The following is a 13,807-nucleotide window of genomic DNA, read 5'->3' on the forward strand; positions in this document are numbered from 1 at the left end:
TGCCAGCCACTATTTTAGAAACAATATAAACTGCAAAAACTGTATTTCTACAACATTTTGGCCTGAAACTATGTTATATTAACACAAACTCAGTAGTCAACTATTATCTTGTTCGTGTTTTTTTGTGGTTTTGTGAAGACAGGAATCATAGACAGAGCCAAAGGCCCACCTCACTCCTTGGTTCACGTTAGCTTCAGCTAGCTTTCCGTTGCTTTTTTTTTTCAAGGATGAACTATTTTTCAAGGATGAACCATGACAACTTAAAACTGCAGTGTTTTCCCAGTTTAATGTGAGCTTTAGATGAATGTTTTGGTGTTGGTCAGGGGGTTTGGGGGTGCTCCCCCAAGAAAATTTTATGTTTTCCAATGAAAAATATGTAATTTCACATCATATTGGGCCATTATTTTCACCATATCTCTGAACAAATAGTTCGAAAAGCTAGAGCAGATAATAAATAAACAACACCCAAACATCAGTCTACTGGAGGAACTACAACCTTTAGATCTGGAGAAAGTAATTTGGTTGGTTCTGTTGCTCCACAGTGATTTTACAGTGATGGCACAGCATGTTTTGGGCATCACCCCTAAGCCTTAACGGCAGGAAAAGCCTGTTAATATGACCTCAGAATGATCAGAGATACGACGACACAAAAGGCAAACATGCCTTTTGTGTTTTCATTTCACAGCTTCTGACATTTATCTGTAGACATTAATATAAAAAATAGGCAACATGAGAAACCTCCCTTCTGAGGTGCATTTTATTTGCACATTAAAATCCAAAAAGAAACGTCTCCTCATTAGCTTAAAAGGACTAGTTTGCATCACTAATTAGCTTTACTAACCTCAGCTCCTCCAGTCACCTCGTCCTTTCTTTTCCAAAACCACTTTTTCAGACTGAAAACTGAAAAATAATTTAACCAGTCTATACAGGACAGAGCTGCAGGCTACGTCATTTTAGTCTTAGTTTGTACCTGATGTTCTCAACATTGGACAAGTAGGCAGTACTAAAATACAGCTTCCAGTTACATTCTATAAATTGAGCTAATGTTAAGTTACATAGCAGCTATGTAGCTGCTGTAGAAGTTTTCCTGCTCAGCTGCGCAGTCTGAAGGGGAGATGTGAGCTAACTTAGCGCTAACCGGCTTCACTTTTCCAGCAGGTGGGAAACAACAGACTTTTCTTGGTGTTGAGAAGCTAACACACTGTAACAGACACCGTACATTTACTGCCAGAATATTTTCCTCTGCTCGCGTTCACCGTCACTTTCTGCCGCTCGGACAATCAAACACTCGCTACGCATCTCCTGATTCAGAGTTACTCTGCTCTTGTAACACCATCTGTCACCTATGTTCTGCATAGAACGAGGAGAGGAAGCGAGCCGAGCATTGAGTGATGCAGAGTGAAAACATTTGTAACGCATAGTTTAATGATCGTGGGAAATTTTAGTAGTGGCGGTCGTGATTCAGCAGCGGCGCAGGAAACACAGTTTCAACCATAAAACCGACCATCTCTGGTGAAGTTGAGATAACAGACTCTATGCAGGACTGTTAAACTGACAATATTAACATTACACAGAGACTAACCTCAACCTTAACCAGGCTGTGAGGACCTCAGTGACCATAAAGGTGTCACCCCGAAAATTCCCAGAGACTAATTTCAGCCGGAACCCTCAGAACCCTTTTGAATAAAGGTCAAGAGACGCCATCTATCTATCTCTCTCTATCTCTATCTATATATCTCTTTTCCACAAAAGACCACTAAATTCATATTGAACTACACCATTCCCATTATCTGCATCCTGTTTGTTTAGCCATTTTTTTTATGTCTTTTATGTATATTTAACCACATTTATATCCACCTTCAGTTAGTTAATAAATTTCACCATAATCACAGGAACTGTGTGTGTGTATTGTTTGACTCCAGGTCACTGTAACAGAGGATTTACACCTTCGATATGAGATTGACTGATTGATTTATAGAAATGATTAAGAAATTACTACTAACTGATGACTAGGAATAATTGTGTAATTATTAATCACATAACGTTACCTAGGGAGTCCGGAAACCACGGCGAATTAAATTTCCGGTGGTGCCTTGAGGATTTATGAATTAATATTTCTGAATATTAATATTTTTATTAAAGGTAAGTAGGTATGCTACAATTGTAACTTTTGTTTGTTTACAGAAAACCTCCAAAAGGGCCCCTTTAGGCAAGAGTAGGCAGATAGGATGAAAATGACAAACCAGGCTTTTGACCAGGCTTACCTCACACTTGAGCTTCTTCACTTCACTACAGAGAGCAGCATAGACTGTAATGACTTTGTTCAAAACCTGCACACAACACAAAACAATTGTCATTATCAAAAGAATTTTTAATCTTTTAAATGTTGTGGATGTGAGACTTGGAAAATTGTCTGTCTTTATTTACCTTGTTGTCTGTTTTAATTAACTCTAATATGGATGACTGCTCATATGGGAGAAGCTGAAATAGAGCAGAAAGTATTAGGAAGGAAGCAACACAAGTTAAAAATGTGTACTTTTTTTTTTAGCCTTTTCAGACTGATGTACAGCCACTGGTTTTTGGTGTTTTACCTTCAGGGCGATGGGGTCCAGAGTAAAGTCCCACACATCTCCGATGGAGTCATCCAGAGCCTCCTCGATGCCCCTCAGCTGAGAGGTGTAGTCCTCCAGAAACTTGCTGTAGTTCTTCAGTTGTACCTCTGTGTGTATTTCTGTAGGGTGACGGGTTTGATCAAAGACACTTCAGCTGAGCTGATGCTATTCTGCCAAATCTAGTTAGCAGTTAACGGTACCACCAGACCCATTACTTTTGGTAAAATTAAGGAAGTAAATAGTCTTTTTAGTTTTTCTCAGATCAGAAGTGAAATTCTCAAAACTACTTGTTCTACCTCCACATCATCTGGTCACTTCATCACATCATAAAATCTATTTCTCATTCTATTAAACGAACTGCAAATGCTTTGGCACATCCATGCAAATGATTATGTACAATTGTCTGCTGTTCCCTATCATCAATTGCTTATGTCAAGGTCACAATGTATTTTACCGGTTCTCTGTTGAATAGTCTTACCCCCCAAAACATCAAGTCATTATTTCATTGCATATGTTGCTACATGCAAAATGGTCGAACCAGTTGTCATAATCTGTCAAGCACATTTTCTTTTTTTCCCCTTTTTTTAAATGTGTCCTGAATTGATTAAGCTGTCTGTTTTTTCCATTTTCCCGGTTGTGCTATGCAGCGCTTGTCTAATCAATGACTGTTACCAAATTAAAATACAATCAGTAAAGGTGTAGATGTGAATCATGTCAAATCTCTTGCAATCCCAAACACAGTAATGTGTAATTTTGTGTAATACATGCCATACAGAAAAAAGTGCAGCCGTTTTCAATAATTGTCACACAAATCTTAGCCATAGTTTACATCAGAATATACTTGAGTGCACTGTTATATATTCTTGTCAATCTGATGGCACTGACTTGTTCACTGTCATAAATATTCACTTTTGAGATACTGACTATTTTTGAGCAGATTACGGGTTTTCGCAGGTTATCCACAGTGTGGTGCTGCTTGGACGATGTGTTTAGAGAAATGCACGTACAGTTTTGCAAATGTTAAGGGTGATTCGAGGAATGCACCAAAGCGGCTGAGAAAAACTGTAACTACAATGTTTGTGTTCGTATGGCGCACATGTGAATTTTAGGAGCCAGACACAGACACAAAATAAATCTCCAAACTCATTTCATTTCGATGGTAAAGACTGGACTGCTGGAGACCTGAAACTAAAATAAAACATCACTTCATTGCCCCTTTATGTTTGCTTTAATCGAAGGAGGTCGGCGTCACTGCCCTCTGTTTATGCTGTTTTTAATATCACATACTCTCACATTGAGTGTAGTAACGTCGGGCTGTCAAACTGATCAGCTGTGTGACTGGTGGCGGTGATTAAGTTAACGCTAAGTTCAACTACCCCGGGTACGATGGACACTCAATTGAAGTACATATTCCGCGAAATCACTTTAAATGTGTCCATTTGAGACGCATTTGTTTGAAATTAACAGTAAGAGTTGTTCCGTGTCAGCAAATAGACGGTACCCAGTGGCAGAGCGTCTTGCTAGCACTGGAGGCTAGTAGTTGTTAGCTTTAGCAGGTCGCTATGTTTCACCGCAGGACTGGACTCTGTACTTACTTTGGGAACCGTCGTCAAAACGGTCAAACTCCCAGTCAGGTGCGATGCCTTCTACCGCCATGCTGACAGCGTAGGTGACCCAAAACACTGCTGTTACAAAGTGGGGCAACACGGTCCCATGATGGGTCTCATGATTTTGTGAAAGGGCGCTAGTGCTCATGGGAAATGGAGTTTAGAAGAGATGTCACTGGCAAAGCATAGATAGATAGATAGATAGATAGATAGATAGATAGATAGATAGATAGATAAATAGTGGTGGTGGTGCCGCCATGGATAAGACAATGCCTTTGGTGTTCAATCCCCCACTGTGACCCATCCACCAATGTGTCCCTGAGCAATACACTTAATCCCTAGTTGCCCCAGAGGCGTGCGACCTCTGACATATATAGCAATTGTAAGTCGCTTTGGATAAAAGAGTCAGCTAAATGATTCCAATTTAAAGATTGATAGATTTATGGTGGTGATTTTTCATTTATTTTGAAAATAACTCAATGGACCAAAATGTTTACTTTTTAATCCAACAGTGGTTGTTTTTTTGCTTGTTAGTAAATTCCAAAATGAAATGGACCAATGGAAAACATTATTTATGAAAAACAGAAAAGAAACAAAAGACTCAAACAATATTAAAACATTATTAACTAATGTTACTCAATCTGTGCCTTTAATTGTATTTATTTCTTTTCCCTCCTCCTGTGTAATATGTTCTTTTTATTGAAAGTAAAATACTTCTTGCAAAATCCCTTTACAATAACTCTCAAAACTCTCAAAATACCTGGCACTTTGCTTCTTCTTCTTCTTCTTTAAACTTGTTTATTTGTTACTGCTATTTGAACTTGACTGTTATCAATAAAGTAGGCTTATAATAAAAATAAAAAACCTCCATGTGATGCAGCAACAACCATAACATCTATATAATATGGTCATGTGCCAGTAGGCCTATTGGAGAGCTCTTAACAAAGAGCTGTAAGATATGTGTGCATGTGTGCGTGTGTGTGTGCGTGTTTGTGTGGAGGCGGGTAGGTTACAGTTATGGGTTTAAGTAAAGTCACACAGGAGACTCAGCACACAATTCAGAGTTTGACAGAAGTCATCAGGAAGAGTCACAGTTAGCAACGTTAGCGGTGCAGTGTTAGACTAGATGCCCACTTCTTCTCACATGGTTTCACAGTACTGGTAAGATACTTTTCTACTATTCTATTTGTAACTAAAGACCAAATGTTGCTCATATTATTGGATTAAATAAATATATTGCAGCAGTATCTTTGTAAGAAGATATGCTTTTTTAAACCAAGCATTGCAAATTAATTTGAATGAAAACTTTTTCTGATTTTGTACTCCACTCTTCGATCATGATCTTGGATATGATTACACTAGAAACCCTTTCATACAGTGTTCTTTTGATGAAGACTATCTAAATGAAAGCATTATTCATTTACATACTCTTCTGCAGATTAATTAATTGCCTTGAGGTTTTTTGGCTTGCAACAGGGTGGTGCTTGTAACTTTTAGGACCATTTTTGAGGGTTTGATGATTAGGCTAGAAGTTGTTAAATTTATCATAATGAAATAAATTAATAGCCAGTTGGAGTTTCAGTTTCTTAACTGCCAAACTGTGGTTTAAAGTAGTTTCTATAAACACCGTTCTTCCAAGCTCTGTCAGTGGGATTCATGCAGATTATTGAGATTATGTTTGATACAATTTGAAACATCTTCATTGACAAGTAGCCTAAATGTTTGTTGACATGTCATTTTCTGCCGACTGTGTTAAAAAAAAAGTTAGATAATTCCTTGTGTGCAGCTCGATAACATCAGCTGTTCAGGTTATCTCCTAGAAATTTCAAATGAGGTGGATTGTCTCAGTCAGACAAGGCAGCCTCAGTGCCGATGATGGGAATCGAGCATGAAGAATGATAACGCAGGCAATCTGTGCTGTCAGATGACTTATGACATGACAGCCTTACTCAACAGCTGAGCTTTCTACATGCCAGAGTTGCAGACTTGATTTTTCATGGAAATAAGTCAATAGTCTATCATATAACTTGTTTGACTTTATAACTAAATGCTGAACTTTTTACTTTACCTTTACATCTATAAGTAGGCCTATGGGAGCATTTCTGAGTTGTCCTTGTCTAGCAACATATGCTATTAGTTATTACCCATCAATTGCATCAATCCATGAATGGTTCTTTGGTTTGTCCGTTTCAGAACCGATCGAAAACAAAAATGTGGCATGTTTTGCTTTTGTTTTTCTGTTTTAAAACATGATGAAAAGTCAAGTCATTTGGAAGCAGATGCCATGACAACTAAACTTTTAAGCAATTGGTTTGATGATGGTCAAAGTTCATGCAAATATAACTTTGTGTACTTTTTGTGCTGGGGGGGATTTTGGAGTGGTGCAGAGAAATGTTACCAAATGAATGCAACTGATAGAATAAGACAATATAATGACAATGACAACAGTGGACTAACCTATTGAGGAATTAGTTAGGTGAAAAGGTCAAAGTTCAGAGCTGACATTCCTCAAAGATTTTAAACACAACAACTGTTACCTAAGCCACTAAAACATTACAGATGTTACACATGAAGCTGAGTTGACAGATGCATCTATGTTACACCTACTTGTTTGTGTCTCATTACTTAGACATTTTATCATTTACACATTTAATAATTCTCATAGCATTGTGAAATTGTACCAGTTGGAAAACGGTGCTATAGGCTACAGGTAGTTTTCACAGCTTGAACACGTATATATATTTATGTGCTCTTATCCAATCAAACGATTGACAAAGATGATGCCCAGCAAATGTTGGGCTTGGTTTCTTGTAATATCTGATCACAGTTTAATAAGACACAAAGTGTAGTGCATTGGAAGCGTCTGCAAGACAATGCAAACATGTTTTATAAAAGTCCAAACTAGATAAAACAAACACACCAGATTGCCCAGAAAGCTAGTAGGTTATTTTATTTAGCTATTTCCTCAAATTCGATGACTCAAATTTGTCATATAGGACCGTCTTATGTTCAGTTTATGTATAGGACATTGGAAACAGCAATATTCAGGACTTATCTGATAAAATTAATCCGAATCATTACTGACAAATTAGCCAAATTACTGACAAATGTTTACACACAAAATGAATTGACTCCGGTTTAGTGGCTCTCAATGTACTTACACAGCATAAAAAACATCAGTCTTCAAAAATACACACAGAAGGGCTGTATAAAGGTGAACCTGTGTAAACAGGATACAAATAGTGCAAAGACAAGAGTACAAGGAGTGATAAGATAAAATGGTAAATGGTAAAAAAAATCTCATTACTTTATAATCACATAGTAGGTGGTTGTGTATGGCATACAGCCTATTCAGACAAACAGTAGTGAGTGAAATGCATTGCATATTTTGTATTCATTTTTAATTATATGATAATAATAAGATATATGTTTACATTTACGCCAAGCTTGAATGCAGTGTGGAAATCACTGTTAGCTGTGGCAAAATACGGTAGCGTATGTAAATATCACACAAACAAAACAACATCAACATTTCTTTTTCTATTTCGGTTTGAAAATAGAAAAACGTTGTTTTGTTTCCCCGATTCCGTTTTGAAGCGGAAAAAGTCAAAGAACGAATTTTACACTGTTTTTCAGGAGCTGGAGCAACAGGAATAACATCCTGGCAAATCCCAACCTTACACCATGGTTGTCTCAAAGTCACAAGATGAGCAAGTGGCCCCCAGTGGCTCGATGGGCAGAGGCACCAGCAAAAATTACAGAACCATCCCGTCCTTACACTCTGGAAGTCCACAAGATTTCAGCTCCAGTGGGAATATTTCACCTCTCAACGCCAGTCTCAATTATGAGCCAGATGAGTACACTGAGTCAGACTTTCTGCTCCCAAATAAACTCTACGGTAGCTCTAGATTCAGTGGGTCCATGAGAGCAAGTGAAACAGATGGCTCCGGTGCACCTGCTGAGACAGTCTGCTCCATGGTGCTTCAGATCCTGGTGCCATTTCTCCTGGCCGGGATTGGGACAGTTTCTGCTGGGATGCTACTAGATGTGGTTCAGGTGAGGAAATGGAGGAGGATAAAGAAGTGGTTTAGAGTTTAGATGGTCTTCTAAGTTAGGCTGCCATTTCTTGTCTTTCCAAATGTCTGGGAGCTGGAGATGAAGGGGAAGAAAGGAAACAGGGAGTGGGATGAGATCAAGTTATGGATAAGTTGATACAGGAGTGTTAGAAGAAGTTTGAAAATTTGGGATATTGAGGAAACAGATCCTTGTGCTGTACTGAGATCAGTTAGGGGAGAACCACGGGAACTATGAAATAAACAAAAACTAGTTTGAATTTAAACGTCCTTCAAATGAACGTCACCTTGACTGAAAATAAGGATAGTTCATTGCGTATTTCTGGTGTCGGTGTTGACTGTGGTTCATCTTTTTACAGTTAACGATAACAGTTTGCCCTGTGTGTTTTCACTGCAGAACTGGGACGTGTTCCAGGAAATCACAGAGATCCTCATCCTGGTCCCTGCAGTGTTAGGCATGAAGGGGAACCTGGAAATGACTCTGGCCTCTAGACTCTCGACTGCTGTGAGTGTGCACACTTTAACACACACACACAAGCCAACAATTGAATCCAATACACAATTACAAAGAAATACCGTGAGGCAATAGTGAAATGTGTTTAGAACATGCACACCTCCCAGAATGTGCAGTGAATGCAGTAAGAAAAAAATGACAATGGGAGATGGGCAACAGAGTATGGAGTGAAAGGGAATAATCAATAAAATGACTGACAGCCCCTTCTCAGAATTACATGTTTACATACATCATGGGTTTTCTGTCCTTGTGTGAAACTCCTCACTGACCTACGAAGACCACAACAGCAGAGCAACTTGCAGTACAATCTGCTGCAGGGCACAAAGTCCAACAATTAAGATAATCTGTACTAGAGAAAGGAGAGCATACAGCGATATAGTTGATATCTGATATAGCTTGTTTCTCTGTCACACACATGTTGCATTGACTGACGTTAAATGAAAATGGGCAGTTTACTTTAGTTTAATTAGAGCTGGCCCCATTCTGCTGCCGTTAATGCTTCCAGAGCATTGTGGATTAATCCACCAAAATTTTTGTCTACAATCAGTTTTGTACCTTTGTTGAATATTTGACATATGTATACTCATAATCAATATAGAGTAGAATTTTTTTTGTTTAACAATTTATTTTTATGGAAGAGGCTCCAGTATTTCTATGTATGTTTAGAGTTACTGTTAAAAGTGGAGGAGTGCAGTGTATCAAACTGATTGGTATTATTTTATTTCTGTCAGTGTGAGCTGCTGTTGAGCAATATTTATCTGTTGAGGTTCAAAGTTCATTCTTGGCTTTGTGGAAATGCTCACCTCAAGATCCATGTGGATCACATGATCTTTATCAGCAAATTGAGATTGCCCAGTTGTCATGGAAATGCAGACACATTTTTAAGGAGTTAATATATCTCTCATGTTGTCAGGTGAATGCAGGAAAAATGGAGCCTGCCAGGGAAATGTGGATGCTGATCGTTGGGAACCTGGCGTTAAAGCAGGTACGTTATTTTAATTTGAGAAAGGCAAATTTATGACTAGTTATGTGGTCTTCATTTTCCAATTAACAATTTCAGAATATTGTTGCAATCTACCAATACATGTGGATATTTCTTTGTTTTACAGCTGCAAGCCACAGTGCTTGGCCTTTTAGCCTCTCTGCTAGCGACTCTGTTGGGCTGGATGGCAGAAGGAACGATGCCCCTTCATCACGTAATGCTCTTGTGTTCAACCAGCGTTTCTACTGCCTTTGTAGCTTCATTGCTGCAAGGTAACAACACAACCTGCCGTCACCTTGATCTGCTGTCCTTGACCTTTGCTTGAATGTAAAAAGTGCTGAAAGTGATGAATCTCACACCTACACCATCTGGTGTTTCTCCCTCTCTGCTTCGCCCATGACCTCAGGACTCCTCACTAAGTTGGATTAGCTTTAACATGCATTAGACATTTACAGGTGCTGTTTCTGTGAAATCTATTGTCTTTTGTACTTCTCTGATTTGGGTGATCTTCATACATCCTACCATTCTTTCTCTTTTAAAGCCCCCTCAAATTTATATTTTGAACTATTTCCTAGCAAAGATTCCTAAATACCTTTAAAATGCACTTTCTCCAAAATATTGCTTTTTATGTAGTTAAATGAGTTGCTCCCCATGATTGAAAGGATTGGGGTAAGCGAGTCTTTGACATTTAAATGGATTCTCATGGGGTTTCATTTTTTTTAGTTGCAGAGTCTTCTGATTAAACCTCAATTTGAATTTTAGAATAGACTTGAAAAGATCTGATAGATTTGACAAGCTCAGTACCCCAAAGGCAGAGGTGTAGCTATAGGAATTGTGGTCTGCATGCCCATAAGACATCACCTTTATTTTATGTATAATCAAAATTGAGGAGCCATTATACTTAAATTGTCTAGAGCAGTGGTTTTCAAAGTGTGAGGAGGCCCTTCCTACAGGGGCTCCAAACAGTTTCAGGGGATAGAAGTGAATGGATGTGAAACAATATTACATTAGTTATCAAAAGGAGGTCACATAGAATAGCCAACATGTGTGATATGGTTAAAAAGAGAGTTCAGAGATATAGTAGTCTTGGTGAACTGTTTTTTCCACTTTATCAAAGTCAGTAACTAATAAATACTATAGGACAGACCTTATTTTTATGTATTTGGTGTAGTATGATGTCAAACAGCAATATTATTCTATCTTGGCTAAACTTTTGAGTGTCTATGGGATCAAATAATATATGAACGATCATACTTTCCCTTGTTTTTAGGTATTATTATGGTGGGAGTGATAATTGGCTCCAAACGGATGGGAATCAACCCTGACAACGTGGCTACACCCATGGCAGCCAGCTTTGGGGACCTCATCACTCTCGCCTTGCTGGCCTGCTTCAGTCAGTGGTTCTACTCCTTCTTAGGTAAAAAGAAATGAGGGCAACAAGATGGTCTGGTAGGCCAATTTGAATCTGTAACACACACCTGAAGAGTGAAGACTAATGCGCTGGCCGGTCATGTAATTTTCACTTTTGGCCAACAGATGGTACTTGTGACCCTGGAACTAACCCAGAGAGATCAGAAACCTGACATTGCTTTGTATCGATTTCTGGTTGAAAGTAAATGTATGAACAATGAGCTTGTCTCTTGACAGATTTGTATCCCTATGTGTTGTACCTGGTGGATCTGTTATTTTTGTGCCTGATTCCTCTTTGGGTGGTCATCGCCTCCAAACATCCAGCCAGTCACATCCTGCTCCGCATGGGCTGGGAACCAATCATTACAGCAATGGTGATCAGCAGGTATTAACCTCACTCTCATTTCATTTTTTCAAAAGCTTGGACAGGTACTCTGGACCTTACACTTAGATGATGTGTTGATTTTCAAGTTTATAAATCTAGTAAATCTATAGTTTTAACTTGTTCCTTGGCATTAAAATGTCCAGGCCTTGAGTTTTAAAGTAAAATGTTAATCTTCTCCTTCCCATGACTGTATAACATAAAAATATGACACAACTTAAATAAAATGCCTACTCCAGCTTTAAACTACATTGTTGTCTACATACTGAACTATGCTGTACACACATAACTACTGTACATATTCCAGACTATATTATGTCAACCCTTTGCTCTACTAAAATTGCACAAATGTCATTAAGTACAGGAGTTTTTTTATTAACAAATTAGCAAGACAAACAAACAGTTTCAAAGAAAAAAGTTCCTTAGAACAAATTAAAATTATTTAAATATGATGTGACGGTGCAGCTAGCAGAAGTACAAGCAAAAGGGCTCCATAATTATCCAAACTATTCCTTTTAAGAAAAGGTTTTACATACAACATGCAGTAAAAAAAGAAAAGATGTTGAAGGCTTTCTCTTTGGTTACTCTGTCAACGCTTAAGGTTGTTATGTTGAGCCTCTTAATGTGTTGTAGTGCATGCAGAATACGTTAGATAGCTCTAAAAACATGTTTTGGTTGTCTTCCTTTTAGCATTGGGGGACTTATTCTGGACAAGACTGTGTCAGATCCAAACCTGGCAGGAATCCTAGTTTATGCTCCAGTCATAAATGGTGAGTTTTGAAAGAGGTTTTTTGAATTATGGGCTACTTTTTGAGAAGATTTAGATATTTATCTAGTATTTGTTGATACACAAATCACCATACTTTCAATTTCCAATTGGCTTGTCTAAATTCCTGATTGAAAGTCTAGCAGAGATGGCCAGGAGATCACACCTGTTTAGAATTTTCTAAGAATGAGCTTAAAAACACATGTTGTTGAGGTCCTGTCTCAAGACGGGAAGCTCATCAGATGTCTGTGCCTTAGGTCATTGAAAAGGAAGACTAATGCCGCGTTCCAGACTACTTGGAACTGGGAAATTTCCAAGTTGAAATATCCAACTTCCAACCTCAAAGCATTCCAGTTGCATGGTGGTGCATGACGCTGAAAGTGAACGAAAACCATGGCTGACCGTGACAACTTGTACACAGAGTTGCACCCTCGGCAGTGCTTTAGGTGTTAATCAAAAGGATGGCAGTTTAAATGCAAACAACGGACATAGCTTATATGTTACTAGTTACAGTGGGGGAAATAAGTATTTGACCCCTTGCTGATTTTGCAGGTTTGCCCACTTACAAAGAATGCAACGATCTATAATTTTAATCATATGTACATTCTAACAGTGAAAGACAGAATCCCAAAGAAAATTCCAGAAAATCACATCATATGAATTTATAAAAATTGATAACCATCTGATGAGGAAAAAACAAGTATTTGACCCCCTGGACAAACAGCATGTTAATATTTTGTAGAAAAGCCATTATTGGCCAGCACAGATGTCAAACGGTTTTTATAGTTGGTGACAAGGTTTGTGCACATTTCGGCAGGGATGTTGGCCCACTCCTCCCTGCAGACAGCCTCCAAATCATTCAGGTTCCGAGGTTGTCACCTGGCAACTCAAATTTTAAGCTCCCTCCAAAGATTTTCAATTGGATTCAGGTCTGGAGACTGGCTAGGCCACTCCAGAACCTTGATGTGCTTCTTCTTCAGCCACTCTTTTGTTGCTTTGGTGGTGTGCTTAGGGTCGTTGTCGTGCTGAAACACCCATCCTCGACCCATCTTCAGCTCTCTCACTGAGGGAAGGAGATGTTGGTCCAGAATTCCACGATACATGGCCCCGTCCATCCTCCCCTCAATACGATGGAGTTGTCCCGTCCCCTTGGCTGAAAAGCACCCCCAAAGCATGATGTTGCCACCACCATGCTTGACGGTGGGGATGGTGTTCTTTGGGTTGTACTCGGTGTTCTTTGCCCTCCAAACACGACGAGTTGAGTTGAGGCCAAAAAGTTCTATTTTGGTCTCATCTGACCACATCACCTTCTTTCAGGCCTCTTCTGAGTCGTCCAGGTGGTGAATGGCGAACTTCATGCGGGCCTGTACATGTTTCTTCTTGAGCAGGGGGACCTTGCGTGCGCTGCAGGATTTCAATCCATGACGGCGTAGTGTGTTACCAACCGTTTCTTTTGTAACT

General features: G+C 38.9%; 3 protein-coding genes across 5 annotated transcripts in view; 1 reads left to right on the forward strand and 2 right to left on the reverse strand.

Annotated features, from left to right (window-relative positions):
* abcc8 (ATP-binding cassette, sub-family C (CFTR/MRP), member 8) overlaps positions 1-13,807 on the reverse strand; it is an 82,550-nt gene that overhangs the window by 55,987 nt on the left and 12,756 nt on the right. The gene's annotated exons all lie outside the window — the stretch shown is intronic.
* Positions 2,075-4,379, reverse strand: LOC123961128 (WASH complex subunit 4-like). Its single transcript, XM_046036212.1, has 4 exons — positions 4,208-4,379; positions 2,592-2,731; positions 2,428-2,481; positions 2,075-2,330 (listed from the first exon to the last, which is right to left on the reverse strand). Exons 1-4 carry the CDS (start codon positions 4,365-4,367, stop codon positions 2,109-2,111), a joined length of 576 nt encoding a protein of 191 aa, XP_045892168.1. The 5' UTR covers positions 4,368-4,379; the 3' UTR covers positions 2,075-2,108.
* On the forward strand, positions 5,302-12,361 carry LOC123961499 (solute carrier family 41 member 2-like). Its single transcript, XM_046036968.1, has 8 exons — positions 5,302-5,380; positions 7,856-8,275; positions 8,690-8,797; positions 9,720-9,791; positions 9,916-10,060; positions 11,059-11,205; positions 11,436-11,583; positions 12,271-12,361. Exons 2-8 carry the CDS (start codon positions 7,904-7,906, stop codon positions 12,359-12,361), a joined length of 1,083 nt encoding a protein of 360 aa, XP_045892924.1. The 5' UTR covers positions 5,302-5,380; positions 7,856-7,903.

The sequence above is a fragment of the Micropterus dolomieu genome, linkage group LG22 (assembly GCF_021292245.1).
Source record: "Micropterus dolomieu isolate WLL.071019.BEF.003 ecotype Adirondacks linkage group LG22, ASM2129224v1, whole genome shotgun sequence".
Lineage (NCBI taxonomy): Eukaryota > Metazoa > Chordata > Actinopteri > Centrarchiformes > Centrarchidae > Micropterus > Micropterus dolomieu.